The sequence below is a fragment of the Bos javanicus genome, chromosome 10 (genome assembly GCF_032452875.1).
Source record: "Bos javanicus breed banteng chromosome 10, ARS-OSU_banteng_1.0, whole genome shotgun sequence".
In the NCBI taxonomy this organism is placed as follows: domain Eukaryota; kingdom Metazoa; phylum Chordata; class Mammalia; order Artiodactyla; family Bovidae; genus Bos; species Bos javanicus.
In genome coordinates this window covers 83,724,878-83,748,306 of record NC_083877.1, presented here as the reverse complement: position 1 = coordinate 83,748,306, position 23,429 = coordinate 83,724,878, and the positions used below count along the sequence as shown (strand labels likewise).

General features: G+C 46.3%; 1 protein-coding gene and 1 long non-coding RNA gene across 6 annotated transcripts in view; one reads left to right on the top strand and one right to left on the bottom strand.

Annotated features, from left to right (window-relative positions):
• The window catches only part of DPF3 (double PHD fingers 3), a 295,203-nt gene that overhangs the window by 210,584 nt on the left and 61,190 nt on the right, over positions 1–23,429 (top strand). For 3 of the 5 annotated variants that reach the window (XM_061429342.1, XM_061429343.1, XM_061429340.1), the window contains exon 8: positions 9,639–9,767. In XM_061429342.1, coding sequence (XP_061285326.1) covers positions 9,639–9,767 — 129 coding nt within the window. Of the gene's footprint in view, positions 1–9,638; positions 9,768–12,629; positions 14,032–21,336; positions 23,107–23,429 lie in introns of those variants that run through there. The other 2 variants (XR_009738805.1, XM_061429341.1) reach the window with 2 other exon arrangements.
• On the bottom strand, positions 13,075–21,431 carry LOC133254925 (uncharacterized). Its single transcript, XR_009738806.1, has 3 exons — positions 21,350–21,431; positions 20,442–20,756; positions 13,075–13,681 (listed from the first exon to the last, which is right to left on the bottom strand). It is a non-coding gene; the product is annotated as an uncharacterized LOC133254925 (long non-coding RNA).

Here is a 23,429-nt window from a genome sequence, read left to right as displayed (position 1 = left end):
GAAGATGTGTATGACACAGTGTGATATGTCTGTGACGTGTCTCGTTAGAGCTGTGGTCCTCCAGCCTGAGCGCGTCAGGAACACCTGTTCCTTAAACACACACACTGCTGGATCCCATCCCAGAATTTTGGATTAGGTAGGTCTGGGGTGGAGGCCTAGAATTAGCATTTTTAAGAAGTCCCTGTGTGAACCACTGCCTTAGAGAGGTAGAGCTTTCAAAAACCTCTAAGCAATCAGTGTTTGCCTTTAATTCTTTTTTCTTTTGGAAGCACTGAGTCACATAACCAGGAATAATGTGGCACTGTTAAATCTAGGGGGAACTTGGTTTTGATCCTTTTCCTAGGACTCTGTCCTACCGAAGGCAATGTCTGTGTGGCTCCCAGCACCCGCTTCCTGGCTTGCTTTCTGGGTGTGGTCCTCGTCTGGGCCCTTACCCCAGGGCTGGCCTGCCCATCAGCTCCGTGGTCCTTGACTCTCTCCTCCTCCTCAGGTCTGATGCTTGGGCTCATCCTTTTCTTTTTCCTGAGTACTGTTTTTCAGTCTGAAAGACACAGAAAATGCTGGTCCTTGGCAGACCAATGGGGTTGACAGGCCTGAGTCCCATGGAGGTGGTGGCGAGGAGGGGTGGAGAGGGGCAAGGCAGAGAGGAAGAGGGGAAGGGGGCTTGCCGAGTTCTGCCATCACGATAATAATATCCTGACGAGTGAAGCGGACCAGGCTTCTCCTGCTCGACAGCACCGGGATGGCCTGCCATTCTCTCAGGGGAACGACGCCACTTCATTCACAGCCTTTCTGACATTGTTCCTCCCAAGTGAAACGTTCTTCCCCTCAGCTGACTCATTTGGTGGCAATAACAAGTTGCTACGCCAGGGCACGAACTGACCCACATGACCTGCCGCTGGAAAATGGAAACATCTCCTTGTGCTTTTCCTTAATCAGCACCGAGAAAAGTAATCCGCTTTGCTTCGTCTTTTTCTCACTCTTCCGAAGCCTCAGTGACAGACCCCCGGTTGCTGGCCTGAGGCTGGAGCACAAAGGACATTACTGTCGGGTCACGTGACCGTCCAGTCCCAGAACTGGGGATGTGGGGTCCAAACTCCTGGCAAATGGCAACTCTAACCAAACACATCCATTAAGAGGGAGACATCAGTGTGAACAGACGTGTGCTTTCTGATTCTACAGCACAGTGTCTTGGAGTAAATATTTGCAAGGTCTGTGTCTAATGGTTTGAATCTTATGTTTTATAAAGATAGAGGGAAGAAGACAGATATAAAGAAGGCTGGGATGACTGGCATATACTTAACATTTTCAGGAAGATTCTACAGCCACCAGAGCACATAGTAAGTCAGGGCCTAATATTCTCACTGGCTACTTCAGGGCGCCTGGCAAGACAGCAAACATGGGGTTTAAAGGGCCCTGGGGGCCAACTGAGGCTGGGAGTTCTTAACTCCTTCCATCTTGGCTTTCCAAGAAATGCCTAAGGGAGAGGCTTCCCTCAGGAGTGCAGACCTGTCGACTTCCTCCACCACTGCTTTATTCTCTCTGATGCCCCCACCCCCAGTCTTTACTTCCCCCGTTACAGCCAGGACTGATGCTGGAAGTGCCTTAGGACGGTCAGTCAGTGCTCAGGAGACACTTTGCATCCCCCGAGTTCCTGATCTTTGACTTCCCTTTTCCCGGCAGTTGGTTTTCTTCCCCTCCCAAAAGCCTCTGTGAAGATCTGCCCATCCTTTCATTAAGTATTTATTGTCAGCTCTGTGTCAATCACTGTGTCAGGTGCTGGGGATTCAGAGATTAAAGACACCGCTCCTGCCCTCAGGGAGCTCACGGCTAACGTGGAGAGAGATGCGTACACAAACATGAAGCAGGGATGAAAGGCTGAGTTCCTTGGGGTTTGGAAAACTTCGCTTTTCTGTCTCTTCTTTCACCCTATTATAATCCTCAGATAGTAGGCCTGAAGGGGGCCTTAAGACGACATCTCGTATATTCTCTTGCCTCTAGATGGGCACACATGCAAACAAACCTGGGCCAGGGACATCTTCCCAGGTGCAGAGGCCTCTCCCGAGAAGCCTGCTCCTCCACCCAGGCCTTCACCTGTTGAGCCGCGCTCGTGTCCAGCTTTCTGACAGCAGCGTGCTGCCGTTTCAGCTCCTGTCTCCCGTTGTCCTGGACAATATGGAGTCGGCGACTTAGGCCTATCTATAACCCCAAAGACTTATTAAATCAGCCCTCGGCCTTCTCGTCTCCAGAAGGACTCCTCTGGGGGCCTGGAGTCATTCTGCCTTAGCAGCACGTCTCCCAAGTCCCTGTCACACACTCACACTGTGTTCAATGCCAGGTGGCAAGATGGCGCATGAGTGGATCACGTGCTGAGTGGATCCAGGTGTCTGTTTTCCCCTGGGCTCCCCGGCTGCCCCGTCTTCCACATTCATGGAGGAGGGCATCGTTTGTCTTCCCTCTGGAGTCCTGGGGTGGGGCCGGAGTTGCTATTAGGTGGCCAAGAAGAACCAGCCTGAATGGAATCCCAACATTTTTATTCCTGGGATCTGTGGGATTTATTTTTTCATCAGTTCTAGGGAAGCAATGAAAAAAAGGTGTCAGGCCTTGGGGATAATTTATATGAGTAAACACGTAAGGAGTAGGGTGAGCAGGAGCATGAGAATTAAGGCCATTTATCCAGGCTTGGAGGCTCTGTGTGCCCTCTGGTCCAGCCTTCCCCACAGTCTTTATCTCATCACTTTAACCCTCTCGTGGCTCTGCTCCACTTGGGCCCAGCACCGATCTCTTCCCAGCCCCAGCCTTCCGCCGCCTCCCCCTCCCTTCCCAGGTCCCTCATTAAAGGCTGGGTGGAAGGGAGCAGGCGGCGGCGGTGGCCTCCAGCTGAGGCCTGCTCGCTGATTCTGAACGGAAGGCACGTTGGCTCTCCCCGACACCTCCCGCCCCGTCTCTGCAGCTTCCTCCGCCAGCCCAGCCTGTCCGGTGTGCCCTGTGTGGCCAGTCTGGGGCTGCCTTCCACCTTCTCCCTCTTTGCCTCTCGCTTCTCTTTAACTCCATCCTCTGAAGATGTGCTCTGTGCAGCCACATGGCACCAGGCTAGGATGCTTTACACTTGAGAGATGAAGTAATAACAGGTGGCAAGACCAGAGGCTGCCGGAGCCCAGGATTCCGGTTGCCACGGCAACATGTCAGACCTGTGGAGGGACGGGAACTGTCAGCCGTGGAGGGTGGTGGGGGAACGAGGGAGGGGTTGGGGGGGGCGCGGAGAGGCACAGCGCCTCCTGGAGGGCTCTTCTCCCTGCCCGCCCTGGGTTCCTTGAGCAGCTGTACCGTCTTGCTAGCCGGCCCTGGCTAGACAGCTGCGGGCCTGGGCTGGGGTGGGGCTGGGTGGTGGGCACGGAACACGGCCCCGAGGCTGTGCACCCTGGCAGGCGGTCGGAGCATCTGCTCGGGACGTGAAGTCATGCTTTTGTGGATGTGCCATGGAGGAGCCTGAACTTCCAGCTGGCTTCCTCCTTCCCTAGGACCCTAGGGAGGAGGCTCTGGTCTCGGTGGAAGCAGGTGAAGGGTTGTTGCTGGTGGCCAGCCTGTGGTCTCCATGCATTCTTCTCCTGAGTGGCAGACGCGTCACTGCAGCAATCAGACCAAGAGAGGGGCCAGACAGCCCTGTCCTGGTAGTAGATCGGTGGAAGGTTCGGGGCCTTGCTTGCGCTTGCCATGTGTCCTGGCTGAAGTCAGAAGTCCTGTGATGTGCTCCTGTGCTCTGACACCTTTCCTGAAGGCTGGCTCACCCTTTCCCCAGGGTGCTGGTGGGATTGTTTGGGACCTGGCTTTTCCTTTCTCTTGATTTATCTGAATACTCCCTCCCACCTTTTGTTATTATTATTGTTTGGCATTTTTTCATCAACTTTGTTCCTGATTTCCATTTTTTTTTCCTTTGAACTTTTTAAAGTTACCCCCCCTCACCCGCTACGTGAACCCCTGAACTCTCAAAGTGTTAGAAAGTGTTAGTCGCTGTCATGTCTGACTTTTTGCAACCCCATGGACTGTAGCCCACCAGGTTCCTCTGTCTATGGAATGCTACAGGCAAGCATACTGGAGTGGGTAGCCATGCCGTCCTCTAGGGGATCTTCCCAACCCAGGGATCGAACCTGGGTCTCCTACATTGCAGGTGGGTTCTTTACCATCTGAGCCATGAAGGAAGCTCTCTCAAAGCTCACTTTATTTTCTCAGCAGCTTCTTTGTCTCACTTATATGATCTCAGCCCATGAACATTAATCAACAGAAAACCAAATCCATCATTGCAGACGCTGCCATCGACATGCCACTCGGGTCGTAGGCCTCCCCGTCATCCTGTTCTATGAAGCGGGACTCAATTTCCCATAAGCAGAAGCGGAATGTCTATTTAAATACTACTGGCAAGGTCTGGGCAAGCTTCCTATTTATAGTAAAATCCTTTTTATAATGACCTCATAGATGGTGCCAGGAAATTGCTCACGGATGGGTCAGGCCAAAGGCCAATAAAGCCATGGTGTGAGCTTTACTTTAAAAAATTCCTTCATGAGCCTCTGGAATCCTCTGGAGAAGTGTTTTCATGGAGTCTATGACAATAAACAGGGCCACCAGGATGGATTACTGTGGTAGAGACATTAGATGTAAGTTCAAAGGGAATTTCCGCTTTTATCAGGCCAATCTCAATACTTTTTATTGCTTTGGGCTTCCCAAGTAAAGTAATGGGTGAATCACATTGACTTTAAAGAGATTTATGAAATATTTTATATGCAGAATTGGCTCTGGACTTCCTGGAGGCAGAGAAGTGTGATTAGAGACAGAGTCTCTGGGAATACTGACAACCCAGGGGGTGAATCCCGCTTCCTCCACATCTTAACTAGGCCCTGAAGCCAGCCCCTTCATCTCTTTGGGCTTCAGTTACCTCATCTGTCAGATGCTCCCTACTTCACAAAAATGTTGTGAGAATCAATGAAATAGTATATGAAAAGCATCAGGGTAAGACATGTTACCATCTTGTAGTTGTCATATATGTCTGCTTCTTTATCTTCTCAAAAAGTGGTTGAACAGGGGGCTAAGTGGGTAGGCACAATCTGTTGTTCCCTTGTCATGAGATAATCCTGGTCTTTACTTTCCTTGTGTGTCTGTGTATAGGACAACGTTGTACCTACTGTAATAGGGGTATACTGCTGCTGCTGCCAGGTCGCTTCAGTCGTGTCCAATTCTGTGCGACCCCATAGACGGCAGCCCACCAGGCTCCCCCGTCCCTGGGATTCTCCAGGCAAGAACACTGGAGTGGATTGCCATTTCCTTCTCCAGTGCATGAAAGTGAAAAGTAAAAGTGAAGTCGCTCAGTCATGTTCCACTCTTAGCGACCCCATGGACTGCAGCCCACCAGGCTCCTCCGTCCACGGGATTTTCCAGGCAAGAGTACTGGAGTGGGGTGCCATTGCCTTCTCCGTAATAGGGGTATGGTCTAGTGTTACTCTTCCAGCAACCCAGGGCCCTTGGCTACCCACTCTTGTGTACTCTGGGAGCTAGCTAGACATGACCCAGACCAGATGACCGATCAATCCATTTGGACACGACCAGCTCTTCTCTCTGGGGATTAGGGAAATAACCTAGGCAGAGAGGGCTATTCAGAGTGACTGGTAACTCTGCCTCTGTCCCCCTAGGAGGGGCTCCTGAGGCATCCCTGGGTTGCTTACCTACCTCTCTGCTATCCTTTCCTAAGCTGTTCATCTCACACATCATTGTTAACCATTTCCTGTGTGCAGGACGTGTTGGTTTTCTAACAATGAGTTGGATGTGTATACTCCCCTATTGGAAGGAGTAAATCATTGACTATGGGGGGATGAGGCAAGTGTACACATGTATAGACAGGGGGGAAGGTCCTAGAAGTGACTTCAACAGCATGCTCTCCCCAAGGCCTGATTGGTCATTTCTGGCTGGAGAATTGGGAGCGCTCCATGGGAGAACCCTCATTGTAAAACTAATCCTAAAGACCCCCAAAGAGTAAGAAGAGAACCAGATGAGAAAGCTGTTGGCTAGTCCATCCCATGCCATTTTACCAAGATGGATGGAAGCTTGAGCTCACTGTCATGAGAGGGGAGTAGGAATTGAAGTAGAAAGGATTTCACTGGAAAATGAAGTCTAACTGCTGACTATCACTTTCTACACTGGGCCCTCACTGGGATAAAACTGTACCCACCCACCTGGCCTGTCACAGCTGTACACACCAGAGCCTGCAGTTACAAGTTTATCACCTTATTCATCCCTTTGGCTGGGAATTTGTATGCTGCTGCTGCTGCTAAGTTGCTTCAGTCGTGTCCGACTCTGTGCGACCCCAGAGACAGCAGCCCACCAGGCTCTGCCGTCCCTGGGATTCTCCAGGCAAGAACACTGGAGTGGGTTGCCATTTCCTTCTACAATGTGTGAAAGTGAAAAGTGAAAGTGAAGTCACTCAGTTGTGTCCAACCCTCAGCGACTCCATGGACTGCAGCCTACCAGGCTCCTCCATCCATGGGATTTTCCAGGCAAGAGTACTGGAGTGGGGTGCCATTGCCTTCTCTGGTATGCTGCTGCTGCTGCTAAGTCGCTTCAGTCGTGTCCGACTCTGTGCGACCCCATAGACGGAAGCCCACCAGGCTCCCCCGTCCCTGGGATTCTCCAGGCAAGAACACTGGAGTGGGTTACCATTTCCTTCTCCAATGCATGAAAGTGAAAAGTGAAAGGGAGGTCGCTCAGTCCACAAACATACGTGGAGACCCTGCTCTGGTTCAGTTTCCTCGGAAGCTTTGCTTCATCAGATGAATTCAATTCTCCTCTTTGGTCTTTCCCTGTAGGTTTGATTTCTCCACCACTGTCTGCTATGCTATACTAGACTGTTTCTGAATTTTTTATTTCTTGCCAGGTTCAAGTCCCTAGTTTAATACGGTGTTCTACCAATGGTCTGTTGGTGGTAAAAACTGTAAAGAATTATCTGGGCTTTCTTTTTTGTTTTTTGCTGCATAGGGTCTTAGTTGTTGTGCTCAGAGGCTTCTCTCTAATTGTGGTTCGTGGGCTCTGGAGCACGTGGGCTCTGTAGTTGGTGGTACACAGGCTGTCTAGTTGAGGTGTATAGGCTTAGTTGCCCCGTGGCATGTGGGATCTTAGCTTCCCAACCAGGGACTGAACCCACACCTGCTGCATCGGAAGGCAGATTCTTTATCACTGGATGACCAGGGAAGTCCCTTTCTGGGCATTCTTATACTCTATATTCTATGTCTTCATTTTGATAAATCACAAGGGATACGGTATGTTGGAGAAAAACTAGATCCTTTGGTTGCTTACAGATTTTGTGAAACGGGAGAAGTCTGACATAAAAAGGAGTCCCTAAGAGAGCAGGAAAGAAAAGGGTGATGAGACTGGGCCTCCTGAGAGGTTCGGTGTGAAGATGTACATGGAGTTCTTTGATCTCTCGCCATTCAGGAAGCTACCTAAGTTGTGATTGGCATTTCCACATTTTATATCTAGTTCATACCAGTCATGAAACTTAGCTTTGGTTGACACTCAACCCCTCCATTTGAAATTACCCACTTCTTTCTGTTCATTTTTTGACTGATTTCCATGATAGTTGCTTAATGAAGAAACCCTGAGTTTGTTTGTTTCATAAACATACTTGGATTTCCTTGAGAGAGTTCTAAAAATGGTTAAGATGGCCATTGAGTGAAAAAGAAGATGAAAGGGACTTCCTTCTGGATTTGGGCAATGAATTTTACAGGCAGAGTAAACTTTTTGCGGACATCCTGCTTTTTGGAGATTATTTGCAAAACCATTCTGTATGATGCACATCTGTCTTTGAGATGCAGTGACTGAGGAAGAAAAACTCACATTCCCAGAGGCTACAGGGTGTGGCCCCCTTCTCTGTTTACCCAGTCAGCCCCCACTTTTCTTGCAGAGAATTGTCTGCCTCCCTGAAGATGAAAATCAATGACTTAGAAACTGATTGAACAATCCAAATAGCAACTGATAAATGGATTAACCCTCTATAATGTAATTCTGTGAGCTTTTGTCTTCCGCCTTCCCCAGGTAAGTTTTTCTATTCCTGGAGGCAAAGAAGAGGCATGGAGGAAGCAGAGGCCAGGGGGAATCATATTAAAGAGGGTGAATCCGTTTATCACTTACTGTCTGGATGGTATTTCTGCTCACATATCTGCTTCCTTTTACAGATTTGTACCCTACGGGACCCTGATTAATGTTAGCCAGTGAATAATGAAAGATAGTGGCAGACGTTGGAATTGGGGAGGAGGAAGGTACCCTTGTGGTTTAGGCTGATCCCATAAACAGAGAGACTTTTCTTCTTTGTCACAGACAGAGAGTGTTAATATGACAAAGAAGTGTCCACAATAGGGATCGAAAAACAAGGAAAATGAAAACATTTCTCCTCATACAAAGAACCTGTCCAAAGCTTTTAAACCAGCCCTTAGAAACTGAGATTTCAGTGCTCGAGGACATGTGCTGTTTTCACAAGCTTTGTTTTGAAAAATCATGTCCCAGGATATTCCTTTGCTTTTGTGTAAGGCCTTTCGGCAAGGGTGCCTTGTGAAAATCTTAAGCCTCAAGATATGCTCATTAACTCACCATTCACTCCATGTCTGGTGTGCTGTTGTTCAGTTGCTAAGTCATGTCTGACTCTTAGCAACCCTGTGGATTTGCAGCACACCAGGTTTCCCTGTCCTCCACTATCTTCCAGAGTTTGCTCCAGTTCATGTCCATTGAGTTGGTGACACTGTCCAACCATCTCATCCTCTGCTGCCCTCTTTTTGCCTTTGGTCTTTCCCACCATCAGAGTCTTTTCCACTGTGCTGAGTCTTTGCATCAGGTGGCCAAAGTATTGGAGCTTCAGCTTCAGCAACAGTCCTTCCAATGACTATTCAGGGTTGATGTCCAGTATGAGACTGAGCTAAGTGTCCAGTTCTGATTCTAGGGATCTGCTGATTAACTAGTCCTGTGTGCTTTCCATAACCAATGAGTCTGGACTTTAGGGAGATGGATAGGCTGAACAAGAGTGGACACCTATTACCCGCCAACATGTGTATCAGAGTCCCCAAGAGCATCTTCAGGGTCCTTCCTGGAATGATTCCCTCATCCTTGCTTCTTTGTTTTCCTTTTCAGAGACAGAAGGACTATTTCCTAAACAGGAGCCTCTTTCCCTAGGTAGGGCAAGGCCCAGGTAGTGGTCTTTCTCTTTCCCTGTAGTCACAGCACCACTGATGGTTGTCATCTGATGTTTGGACCCTGAGGGCCAGTTGTTCAGGGATGAGAGAAGTTCACTTGACTCGTAGGCTCTCTGGATGCTTCAGTGATCCAGGGATGCAATCAGAGGAGCAGGGTTATTTCTCTACCAACACAGAACTAACAAATATTGCAAAAATCAAACTTGGCTCTGAATGGCTTTCAAGACATTAGTACCATTGAACTGAGGAGAATCATAAAACTTGGCCCAAGAAAACAGCCTGGTTGTAACCAAACCTCAGATTCTAAACCTCATATTCTTTCTGGAGCAGATTCAGCCACACCAGCAGGAGAAGAGGGGCCAGTGGAGACTCACTTTAGTCTAACACTGGGTTTTTTAAAAAATGTTTCCACAGCCCAGAAAGGACCGGATGGGACAGTCATTCCCAATAACTACTGTGACTTCTGCTTGGGGGGCTCCAATATGAACAAGAAGAGTGGGAGGCCGGAGGAGCTGGTATCCTGTGCAGACTGTGGACGCTCTGGTGAGTGTGGCCCCTTCTCTCATCGTGTGCCCGTAGACCAGGACCTCTTCCACTCTCATTCCTCTGCCATCTTGTCGGGGACAGGGACTGAAGGGTGGGTCCAGAAGTGATGGTGGTGATTTTTCGAGTGCAAGGGGGATTTTTTTTTTCCTTCTTGAGTCTTAAGAACTAAAATCTATGCTCTGGGATCCAGGGAAAAGGGAAAGAAGAAGATGTGGGCTTGTGTCTGTCCGGCCTTTCCATGAGGTGGATATTTCTTGGTGTGTGTTGTTATGGACGACGGTGAGACAGTGTGGAAACAGCCGGAGACAGAGGCAGTGTGCTTCCTTGTATCGGGTGATGTGCACGTCACAAAAAGACGTGTTTGTTCTGTGGAAGTGCCCGGGGCAAACCGGAAGAATGTGGAGACATGAATGTTGAGAGAGCTGCCACACCGAGAGTTGTGGGGGAGTCAGAGACCCCTAGGCTTCTGGGTAGCAGCATAAATACCACCTCCATTGGCCACTCATCCCATTTTCTCATGTGGAAAACCAAAGAGAGCCTGGAAGATCAAGGAGGCAAAGGGGCAGGTGTTCTTAGGACTCTTCTGGAGTAGGCTTGGGATGTTTTGAATTTTCATCTTTAATCTATTCAAAGACTAAACCTGGTTTTGTTCTTTCGTCCTTAAAATGAGTTCAGTCTTCAGGCTTTTGTTTTGCGTTTCATGTTGGATCATGGTTGGCTTTTCATATTGTTTTGTGTTGTAATGAGGCTCAAGTGCAAGGCAGGGAGGAAAGCTTCAGACTCATCTTTAGTCTCATCATCTGCTGACTAGTAGGTGAAATTCAGTTCTGCTGGATGGTTGGTTCCAGCAGCTGGGAGTCATGGCTCCTTCCCACCTTTCTACACAGCATCTGTTCAACTCCTAGTCCTGAGAGAGGGCCTGGGATGACCACACCTGGCTTTACTATAGCAGCTCAATTCTTCCCTGGCTCTGTCCACAGACTGTAGCTTTTAGTCCTTTAATATTTGGTTTTGGATTGTTTAAGGTTTAAGACGGCAAATCAATAACTAGAAAAGCATTGTGGTTTCTACTGCACACAACCCCCCACATTTAATGCTTAAGGACCCTGACAGGGTGGCCCATCTGTGCAATTCTGTCAGTTCCTTTACTTGCCAAATGTGATACCTAATGTTGAACTTTTTATTCTACTGGTACCAGCTTAGACGAGGGGGCCCATGTGATAGTGGACTCTGGGATTTAGACACTCGAAAACGAAGCAAACTCAGAAAGAAAACAAAGCAAATGAAATTCAGTTCAGCATTTTTAAAGAGAAAGCCATCAGGCAAAATCTCTACCACCAGAAGCAGAGTTACTTGGTGGCAAGATATTCTAGTCAGAATTGTATGGACTGCTGTGGGTTGAAGATGGATTAGAGAGGGCAGCTTCAGAATTCTCAGTGAAAACTGCTGAGATGTCCCCTTTTCCTTTCCTACAAAAGATGGGGTACTTGAATGTGATCCGAGGGGGACCAGAAGTGGGGAGCTGGTTTTTCCTGTCCAAAGCCTCTCTCTCCCACAGCCTTAACTCGCTTATTCTTCCCAGGATCTGTCTGCTATGTCACCCAGGGAGCCGTTTTATACCAGCCTAGGTGTTCTCATTGCATTCACCAAGGATTAGTTTTGGTGGATAATTTAGTCTAGGTCTGACTCTGATGTTCCTGAAATAGTTGACACCTGGGGAATAAACAGGTGGCATTAGCCCATGGGATATGCTTTGTGAAGGCAGGTGGGTGAATACTTCTCTAGGGCCTCCCTGGAGTCCTTCCAAGGAAGAGTGTGGAGCTTGGGAAAGCTGTCTTTTCCTTCCCATCTACTCTACTACCTACTTCTCCTGGGAGAAAAAATGAGATTCCTGAAACTGACACTGTAAGTGGAGCCTTGTGACCTCAATAGGGGGCAGTCCTGGGGCCCATTTAGAACGTGAAAGAGTTTGTACCCAAGTTTTATAGATTTCAGGATACTGTCTTTTATTCAGCTTTGCCACCCCTAGTTCCCACTTTCTGAGTGCTCTGAGTTAGACTGAACAACCCCAGACTTTGTGGAGTAACTTAGACCTGGGCGTGTTTAAGACCTGGAGCGTGCGTTCACGTGCCTGCATGCCTGTGTGCACACATGCGTGATTGTGAGTGTGCATGTGTGTGGGTGCAGCACACAGACATGTCCTCCAGGGGTAAACAAAGCAAGAGGCTCTTTGAATACCTACCACTTCTCAGACTTTCCAACTTCTTTTTGCTTTCAGTGCAAATGAACTACATGTTGTAAGGGCAGAATTGAAAGGGCTTGGGAAGAATGGGATTAGAAACGGGTAAAAATAAAAATAAAACGGATGGAGGCTTAACCACCTTGACCGGGTTATCTGACAGTAATACCTTTGTAAAGCTGACTGTCAAAATGAAGGACAAACATTGTGCAAAGAACCGCCAGCTGAAAACACCAAAGAAATACCAACCAGGCTTAAAAACCACCAAGAAAACTCATTGTCTGGGGCGGGTGGAGCGAGCGTGCATGTGAATGTGTGCCTTCCGAAGAGAAGAAAGAAAAAGATCGTGGTTGAATCTGGCGCTGTCAGAGCTGCGGACAAATCTATTGTAGTAGAGACGATGCCTTTCTGGGGAGGGGAGAACACTTTTCCTTGGAGATGTTGGCTTTGTCCTCTTACCCCAAACCCCTGTCACCAGGTGACGCTCCCAGTTAATCCCTTTGGTGTGGAATGATGTATGGTCTTGCTATTAAGAATAACACTGTAATAATGTAATAAGAATATTAATAATGCTGTCTGTTGCTTAACCCATGTGCTGATATATTCATCATACATGTCAGCTCATTTGGGAGGAGAAGGCAGGAAGGAGAAGGAGGCAGCGGCCGCGGCACGCACCACGGAGGACTTATTCGGTTCCACGTCAGAAAGTGACACCTCAACTTTCCACGGCTTTGACGAGGACGATTTGGAAGAGCCTCGCTCCTGCCGAGGACGTCGCAGTGGCCGGGGTTCGCCCACAGCTGATAAAAAGGGCAGTTGCTAAACGCACGGGACAGACTCTCTGGGCAATTAGCCATCACCCTGTGACTTTGGTCATTGTTCTGGTTCTGATGTATTTTTTTTTAAGTGAAAGACAGTTTAGGTTTTCCCTTCATCCTGGCTTATTCCTTTCACCTTCCACACGTTCCTCCCCTCCTTTCCCTCTGTTTAGGGTACGCACAGCAGAAGCACAAACTACTGAAAGGAAGCAGAACAAAGAGCAGAATTAACAGTCCTTCAGAGAGATGGCATTGTGATGTACTATTTATTTTCCATAGATATGGGAAGTTAGGTGGATTAGCTCTTTTTTTGGGGGGGGGGAGAATCTTTTTGACATGAGCAGAGTTGATTTCCTCAGTTTCCCTATTTATTGGCAAAATGAAGAGAGGAGGAACATTGGGTTTGGAAACAAAGAACCAATAATGTTAAAAAAAATGATTATTTATATATTCTAGCTAATATTAGTAGACCTCCTTTTTTTGAGACAGAGAGGGAGAGAGAAGGGAAATCAAATAAATGAAAGTAATATTCCATGTAGAAGAAAGCCTCTGTGGGGGAGGATTGATCCAAGGCAACCTCATCAGGAGGAGGTCCTTGGTCGGAGAGGGTGGCGCCATCTGTACCCCATGGAGTCGGCGGCTCCCCACAGCAGACCCCTCCCTACTTCTCCTCCTCGACCTTCCCATCTTCCTCCCTGCTTGCAAGAAAGTGTCAGCAGCTCCCGGGAAGCCGGGCCGCCCATATGTGGCCTCCGTCCAGGGCCCGGGCCTCAACCAGCGGTGCCTGCGGGATCCTCTTCCTCCATCAACAGAGCTGCTGTTTTGTTGTTGCTGGTTTTTTCCTCGCCTTCCTCCTGGCAAAGAGCGATTCCCAAACTCAGGAATGGACTCTGAGCAGAAAGCCATGGACTCAGCAGTGACAAAACCACCTGAGGCTGTGCTCATGGAAGAAAGAACGTTACCTCACCGTAGAGTTCCCTCTCCCCTCGCCCCTGTCTAAAAACATATAAATACCCATTGGATGATCGAGTCTCCCATATTTCTTCTGTTTTTTATAGTGCCCTCCAGGCACTTTGTTTTATGTTTCCAATAGCACCTCCTGAAATAAACCAAAGCAACACTTGCTCAAGGCCCCTGGGGTGATGAAGACCATCCACCTCGTTGCCAGTCCCAAGGATAACGGCTGTGCGGTCCTTGTCCAAAGGTATGTCCTGGCTGACTTGTCTTATAATGAGGGAATACCATCCTAGTTGTTTTGTTTTGTGTTTTTTCCTTCTTTCTTTTTTTCCTTTCCCCTCTTCTAACTTGTCTTTTGTTTTTCTGGGTTTGGACCCCCTTACTCATGTGGGAGTGGCCCCTGGAGCATCTTTATACCCAGCCATCTACTGTCTGTGTGTGCATGCATACTTATGTGGGCCCGGGCCCAGGTGTGGGATATGAGTCTTGTTTGGACCCTAGGGGGCTCCATGTGGAGAATGGGGGGTTTCAACTGCAAGAGAAATGGCTGGGGGAGTGCTTAGCTAACTGCCTCCTTTGGCTATACCTGGAAGCAGAACCCAGGGAACTGAGGTTGGAGTTGGCTGTTGTCCTGGGGTAGGAGTGAGGGGACTGCATGTCTAGGGTGGAATTCTTTGCTCTAGGTGCCAATTAAAAGAAGATCTCTGATTAGGTACAACATTTAACCCAGTTGATGTGAAGATTCTGAATTCCCCCCTAAGCGTGGTCAGGGTCTCCGGCCTTCATGAAAGTGTAGGTGCAGAGACGTAGGCACTGCCCCTTGGCTCGGGTTGGGAGACCTAAGAGGCCACCCAGGCAACAGGCTGTAAGTGTCTGGAGGGATCTGCTTTGACAATCCAGCCTTTGCAGAGCCTCATGAATTAGACCTCTCATTAAACTAATATACCAACCCAACAGAAGCAAGGACCAAGCAAAGAAACCCACAAATGGACTCTTTATGCTTCCCTTTCTGGTAGCCTGAGACAGAAAGGGCTTCCACTTTTCTCCTGCTTTAAATATGTAAGTGCTTTCCTGGGCATTTGTGCTCAGTTGTGAGAGAATGAGGGTAACTACCTCACCCACTTGGGAGATGGTCTGCCTGATCTGTATGTGGCCCTGTTCTTAGAAAATATGGCATAAACCTCCAACGTTGTAATATTCCTGCATGCTCACATGGGAAAAAGCCAATGTAGCTGGTTACCGTTGATTTCTGCTGAGGGGCTTGCAACCTGCTCTTGCTGTCATTCTTTACCCCTTTACTTCATCTGTTCTGTTACTTTGACTTGGGCATTGGATTCATAGACTTACAACTTGCTCCCACTGGTAAAATGGAAGCTTCTACACTAATAAAAATGTATCCAACCAATCTATATGGTCATTTGAAATCTTGTAGTTGCTTGTAGTCCTGAAATTCTCAGTGACAGCTTGACTTTGAACTTGAAATTTTAAAAAAATGCATATAATCAAAGCAAATTATGAAAGTTCATCTAATTTCAGAGTCTAGCTTGGGGTTCTGAAGGGGAGCCACGAATGAACTGTCTAAACAAACTCCCACGCAAAGATTTATCTGAGGATGGCTATTGCTCACCTATTTTAGTTTTACTGGCATAACTTGATCTTCAGTGTCTCTTGTTTAGGGTGGTAGATGTTCTCATCGTTCTTAGTTGGTGTAGCAAAGGTGAATGTAATCATGCCTCTTAGCATTACTTGAGTACCTTATCTTGCTTATAGTATCAGAATTTACAATCTTTAAAAAAAAAACAAACAAACAGGAAAAGAACTGGAAGGGACTTTGAAGATGATCAGGTTCAAGTTCTTCACTTTTCACTGGGAAAGATCAACCCAGAGAGACTGAGTTACATTCGAGAGAAGGAAATGGACATTGCTGGGAGGCAGATGTCTTAAGGGGAACGAAGAAAACTTTAAAAGGGAGCTTAGGAGGAGGAAGCTGGCTGTCCTGGCTTTCCAAGTGCCTTGATGGTCGATGTTATAGTTTATTTTCCTTTCTTTATATAGCAATGGCAAACCATTTATATGCCAGGCCTTGTTCTGTTTTCCCTGGAACTGTTCATTTAATCCTCTTGACTACCTGTAAGGTAGGTGCTTGTATTACCCACAGTTTACAGATGAGGAAACTGAACGGTAGTAATTAAGGAAGGCACTTGAAGTCCTAGAGCTAATAAGGAGCCAGATTTTGATCCTTGGCAACCTGACTCCAGCACTTATACTATTTACTTTTAATACTATTCTGCATTGCTCCTTGCATGTGCCATATATGGACTATAAGTATATATAGATATATCTCTCTTCCTTTTTCTCAGGTCCACCTGAGAACTTTAAAAGGTAATCAGTCTTATTAAAAGGAATTTCAAAACTGAAGAGTAAGCAGTTAGATCCCCCAAAGATAATTCCAATTAAAATTCTGTGCACAGCTTTATAGAGAGCTCATCTTCTAAACTACCATTTCTAGACATTCCCTCCTGATGCCTATTAGGGACAAAGATCTACTTTCTTGCAACCTCAGAAACTGCAAGAGTTGTGTGAGTAGTCAGCATATCTATTGTTTTGTTGTTGCTTTTGTTAAGTATCGATACTCAAATATTAGTACAAAATAAATTAGAATCAATAGGATGAAAATGGTCTGGTTAGTTTTCTCTGTCCTCAGCTCAGTAAAGCGTCACCCCAAATCCTTCAGAAATGTCACCTAATTTTCTGAATCCTAGCCCAAAGATAGGAGAATCAAAGATAGTAGAACCTTCTAAATTTGTTGCAACATACAAAACCCCTGGGGGGAACTCTTTCTGTAAAGGTGATTATCGTTGTTGTCTACCTGTTGTTTTTTCCTACCTAGGACAGTCTAATCCTTTACATCTGTTACTGAGACTATGTAGAGAGCAGACCCTCTAATCACTATTAACACTGGGAGTGAGAAATTTGCATTTGATTTTTTTAAAGGTACTTTAAAGTCACTAATGCGATTTGCTACTGGTATTTTAGAGAGAAAGACTTAATAAAAGCATGATGTTCACATCAATAGTATCCCTTTAAGTCTTCCTGCTTACCTTGCATCTCTCTTTGCACCTAACGGGCTGCAGCCTGGTATTGCCTTTATATAGCACTTGAGGGAACACAAGATTATTACTCAGGGAGAGAACTAAAGGCTGTTTGGAGGTTCTCACTTCATGGTGGAATAAAATTAATTAATATTATCCCAATATGCCTCCTGTTATGTCTGATGAATATCATCTTGAACTTGTACTTAAAGTTTGAGCAGACTCGTGTGTTAGGAATTTTTCTATGGGGGATTTTGTTGACTCTTCTGGAAGTGAAGTTACTTGTGCCATGTATTTTCTGAGTGAGGCATTTTTTGAGTAGAAGCCTAGAGTAGAAAAGTCTGAACTTAATCCCTTTGTGAGTTTGTTTCCATGAATCTCTGCCATGGTTTCTCTATCCCTAGAATATGGACATTCCTTGTGTGTGTTACTTGTTCAGTCATGTCTGACTCTTTGCAATCCCATGGACTGTAGCCTGCCAGGCTCCTCTGTCCATGGAATTCACCAGGAATGAATACTGGAGTATTCTCCAGGCAGAAATACTGGAGTGGGTAGCCATTCCCTTCTCCAGGGGATCTTCCAAACCCAGGGATCGAATCCAAGTCTCCCGCATTGCGGACAGATTCTTTACCATCTGAGCCACCATGGAAGGCCTGGACATTCCTTACCCTATCACAATACATAATCAACATTACCTAACCATGATTCTTCAGACAACCCCGTGAGATAAAATAGATTTTCTTTATACCCATTTTGCTGATGAGGAAACTAAGGTTTGATCAGGTTAAATGACTGGTCTGAAGTTCCAGGGTCAGTAGGTGGTGTCTGGGTCTCTGTTGAGTAGGATCAGTCAAGGGCTTTAAGGTCTTTCACTCAAGACCTCACTGGATTGAAAGGAGGCATCTGATGCTGTAAAAACCAAACCAAATCAACCCAACCCAACCCAAACTGAACTCCTAAATCCCAGCCTATTATCCCCTTAGAATCCTGTTGAGAGGTGGCAGTGTCTAAGTTTTCATGAACTTCCCCAAAGAACTGAGGTTGACTGATGTTCAGTGTGATTGCTGGTGGTGACATTGGAGTGGAGTAGGTGGAGGGGTGAGGTGGCAGGGAGTGAAGACCTCAGACTCTGTTTTGGTCACATACCCAAGTACTTCTAACACTGAAACACTGAATTATACGATTCTGTTGTGCTTAATAAAAGTGATTTCTGACCATTTACTCAAAATAGGAAAAACCATATAGGGAAAATCGTTCAACTTGATTGATTTATAAAACAGCTGAGAATGACAGAAGATCCTTGTCAGAATGAAATTATTGGCTAAAAAGCATTTGCAATTAGGTTTTCAAAGTGTTTTAACACTGGCCCTTCGCCAATAACTGACTTAAATTTTTTTTTAAGTTTTGAAATAGTTTTCATACTTAAAAACTTGCACAAATTATACAAAGATTTTCCACATACTCTTCACCCAGATTCTTCAATTAACTGCAGTACAATGATCATAACCAAGGAATCCACATTGATGCAGTACTACAATCTATAGACTCTATTCATGATTGATTTACTCCATTATGAGTGACTCAGAAATTTTGCCTTTAAGCTGAGGTTTAAACTAGTATGTTTGTAGAGTATAATATTTTCATTCATTTAGTGGCTAGGGACTGAGTAATAGCAGCTCAGCCTTGTGAAGGATAGGATGAAATTAAACACAGGGTCAGTGGATTTATTTGGAATCTAGCTGGGCAAACTAGATATTAGTAAGTAGTTAAAAACATATAAGAGTTTCAAGGGATGGTATGTGAGTATTTTTGCTGTGGATCACAGTAGTCAGGGAGATTTTCTTGGAGGAAGTCATCCAGATCAACAAAGAGCTGTAGCTTGACTATTGCTATTTAATCTGTAGGCAAGGGTGTCTATTGTGAGAGAGAATGAAGATAGTGCTGAATAAAAAGCAAAACTGGGAATCACAGCCTGAAATGTAAAATGGCAAAAATCACAGTATTTTTATTTATTTTTTTTTATTTTTTTTTTTTATTTTTTTTCACAGTATTTTTAAAAAGTGCTTAAGTATTGTTCTTTAGCATTTTGTCCATGTCCTTAGCATTAGTGCTTATCAAAACATATTGTGATTTTTTTGGTAGTCTTTCTCATCAAACAGATGGTGTGTTTCCTTGAGGGCAAAATGATGTCATGCATGTCCCTCGGACAGTACCCGACACCATTGTGCCATAACTGTTTGTTGAGATAAACAGAGCTGAGCAACGTTTCTGAGCTAATTAGTGGAAGGATTTAGCGTCTCCTTCTATACACAGTGGATGCTCAAGAAATTTTCTTGGCAGAAAAGTTGAAGCCATAGCGGGACACAGCATTAAGGTCAAGTGAAGGAGGTAAATGAGAGCCAGAGGCAGTGGTGGGGGGTGGGGAGGGAGAGAGAATGAGGACATGAAGATGGGGTGAGGGGCAAGTAGGAGATCTGTGGAGTGATGCAAAGTAAGTCTCCTTAAGGCGGCTGAGAGCAGAAGACTGAGATGTAAGAGGACATTCCCAGTGGCCCACACTTGGCCCAGAAAGAGAAAATGGATGCAGGAGCAAAAAGTTGAGAAGCAGCCAACTACTTTCTAGGTGGCTTAATTAGGGTAGAAGAAGAATGTGTGTGTGAGTGTGTTTGTGTGTGTGTGTTGGGGGGGTCAAAGGTAGAAATTTGAGGAAATGGAAAGGATGTGGGGTATGGTTATGAGACAGACTCACCAAGCAAGCAATGAAACAAGGCTGGGTGGGTGGGGATCTGGGCCACTGGGGGAGGGACTGGAAGACTCCTGGCAGAGGGTGAAAGTCTGATGGATGCCCAACTTGGCAAGCGCTCTCTGGGGGCTCTGGAGAGAGGCCAGCTGGTTCTGTTGCTGGAGTGAAGGGGCTGGAGGAGATGGAACAGTGAAGAGATGAGCACAGGGGAGGGTGAGGAGGGGAGCCTGGGAAGGGACAGCACAGAAGCAGATCTGAGAAGGGGACAGTGGGATGGGATGGGATGCAGAGGAAAGATTCAGGAACAGGGGTGTAGGGAGGGCTTGGCAGCAGGTGGAAATGAGGCCCTTCTCAGTCTCCCTTTAAAAGCATTGGTGGATGGATAGAGTCCTGGCTTTGGAAGTGCATCAAATCCAGTCCTGTACCCCTGACCAGTGATGCCTTGGGTACCAGAAGCGATGGGGGATGGGAAGGGGAGGTGAAACCTGGAAGAGGCTGAGCAGCTCATTTGGTTTTTTGGGGTTTTTTTTTTTTTTAGCTCATTAGATTTTGAACTTTGTTCCCTGCTGGCTTGGCCGCTTTACAGTTGAACCCTCCCCTCTCCTCCTCTCACCAGTCAGAGTGAGCTGGACACCATGGGGAGACCCATCTCTGCCCTCAGGAACTGCTTCTTGGGGTGAAATGTGATAGTCCTTGGTTTTATTGCTTATTCCTTTGTGCCGACTACTCCATTCCAAAGACCAAAATAACCTGGCAGACTTCATTTCAGCTAGAAGCAAAATCCTTGCCCGGCTGGTTTCCATCCAGGCTAAAGGGACCCACCTGGTTTGAACTGCCGCTATGTTCCAAGGCTGACTCCGGGGATCACTGGGCTAGTTGAGGACTGGAACAGATATCTTGGCTTGATTTTCTCTCTGAGTAATTCTGACACCCTGGGGCAGGATTGGGGGATGAGAGCGTGCGAATGAAGCAGTGTCTTTTTCGCCTTAGACCAAATGGGGCACCCGTTCGGCTTTGCTGTGACTACTACTGGTCCTGTAGCATAGATACTACTCATTTCCATTTAAATGACAGGTGACAGATTCTATCATAATGGTCCTTCTGGAGTATTTCAACAGGGAAAAGATTGTTTCATTTCTAAGTAGAGGAGAAAAAAGTAAAGTGAAAGTGAAGTCGCTCAGTCATGTCCGACTCTTTGCAACCCCGTGGACTGTAGCCTACCAGGCTCCTCCGTTCATGGGATTCTCCAGGCAATGATATTTTATGGAGTGGGTTGCCATTTCCTTCTCCAGGGATCTTCCCGACCCAGGGATCGAACCCGGGTCTCCCGCATTGCTAGCAGACGCTTTACTGTCTGAGCCACATTTTGCTAATACCCAGTTTTGCCTGTTACGCCACCTAGGGATTAAAAATCCAGGCACGCCCTCTGTTTTTCGTGTCATTCTGTTGTCCAGGAGCAGCTGATCTCTCCTATTCCTGGCTGATGTTGAGCTGCTGGTGTTGAATGAAGGCACGAGAGACAGCTATCTGGTGCTCGTTGTGCATAGCGTGGCCTCATTCGTGTGGCAAATTGTTAGTTGTTTCCGTCCAGCCACCCCCCGCCCCGCCCCGATTCATTTCATTTCCACCACTTCCTTAAATTGAAATCTTTCTTTTTTAGGCAGTTGTCCTATGCTGTTGTTTTTTGTTTTATCTTTCATTGCCTTTCCCTCTGCAGTCAACGCTCTGACCTGGAGACTCCGGCATCCTTCAAGCAAGCCGTGAAGAAGGTGGAGAGAAGCCACGAGAATCAGCACTTCCTCTTCCTCTTCCTCCTCCTCCTCCTCCTCTTCCCTTGCCTGGCCCCCTCCTGCGCATGCGTTTCCGCCAACACAGGAGCCTGGATTGTGGACAAGCCTCCAGCGCAACTCAGCTCGGCTCAGAGAAGTCTCGGGAATGGCCTCACTTTGTGCAATAAGAAGACTTTTTTTTTTTTTTTTTAAATTCTCCATTACATTTTTTTTTTTTAAGTGTCTGAGAAAATATCCAGGTCAGACTGGAATCGCTCTACCGTAGAAAGAACTGAACACAAACAGACTTACAGGGGAAAAAAAAGAGTTAACTATTTTATTTATTTCAATATTTAAAAGAAAAGGTGCTGATCTGGCACAGTATTTTTGTTTAAAGTACCTTCAACTTTAAAAGTTAAAAGCAATTTTTGTGAAGACATGAAAATCAATAGAGGACTTACTGTAAAATAAAGACTGAATATTAACTCTAAGGAAAAATACCCCGCATTTTTAATAAGAGAATAAAGATCAACTCTGCTCTCTCAGGCTTTTTAAAAAGCCATTCATGTATGTTCTTTAGGTATTTTTATTTCTGCAAGTTGGAAGTGGTAAGTGAGGAGTGATCAGTTTTTTTTTTTTTTCTTCTTCAAAAGTCTATTGAAAGTGTTTGATTATGTGTTAAGACTTGACTGAAATAAATTAGCCACAAGGGCTATCAGCAGTCTCTCCGCTCCCCCCTAAAACAGTCAAACAAACAAACTCTCCCCTCACCCCAGGCAAGCCCCATTTATCTGATGTCAAGAAGCAGCCTGCCTCCTGGTTATCGTGTCTGATGAGGCCTAGTTCTGAAAGGAATTCCATCTAGCGATTAAATATATCTCTGCAAGTTCAACAGATTTAAACACAGACAGCTTTGTTTAAAATAACCCAGTGAAGAAAGAGAAAGAGGAGGAAAAAAAGAGAACAAAAAATAAGCATTTGCTGGGATGATATTGAGTCCATTCCCTGACAACTCCTAGAGGAGACTTGCAAAGGGAGCCTTCTGCTGATCTGGCTTCTAGATGTCCCCAAGGGTGAGGAAGGCCAGCCTGACGGATGGAAAGCTCACATGTTCAGTTGCTGATGGGGAGAAAGGCGGGTGAACGGTCCTTTTATGGCCATGTTAGTGGATGTGAATGTGACCTATGAAACACATTCAACATTGTGTCTGCAGCCTAGGGAAGGAGCTGGGGTGACTGGCTGGGCCACTGGGCTTTGCTCCCGGTCTTATACATTCAGCCTCTTGAGTTTCCCTCACTGCTAAGCAGAGTCATAATAATCAATGTACCGTCTAACACTGGATATTCCTCTCAGGAAAAGTCTTGGGTGACAGTGTTAGTGGGATGGTTCCGAGCCCGAGAATATCTCTTTTACCTTAGCGAGGGGAGTTGGAGGGGCACAGAATTCTTGCCAGTCCGTTCAAGGCCAGTCCCTGGGGGAGATCACCAAGAGTATCTTTTTCTTTTTCTTTTTTTTTATCATTTTGTTCTTTCTGTGACATTTTCTGATAGAAAATGTCCTTTATCAAAATGATAATTATAATAATAATCCACTCTCCAACCATCTCCCACAAGTTATAACATGCGTAGAATTGTGATAAAGTTTTGCATAATGTAGGGTTTGTATCAAGTTTGTGTAAGTTTCGGTTAAAATAAAAGTCTGTTTCCAATGCTCCTATAGCATCTCTGTAAATGTTGCTTTTCCATCCTCATCCTCCATGAGTTCAACTTTCACACTGGCCTATAGTAGGGGCTCCTGAAAGGATTCTGCCCATTCTCATGCCCAGGGTCTGTTGAGCCCCATTGTTTTGTTTAGAAACACAGTCCAGAACAGAGGCTGCCACTGGCTTGGCTGACAGATGGTGACTTGGAAAGTGAACAATGTCCAGGGTTGGTACCAGCATCCGAGCTTTGAGTCCAGAGTCGCTGTTACCCACCCACCATCACCACAGCCACTGCCACCCTCTCCATGGCCAAAATGGAGCTATGGAGAGCTTGGTTAT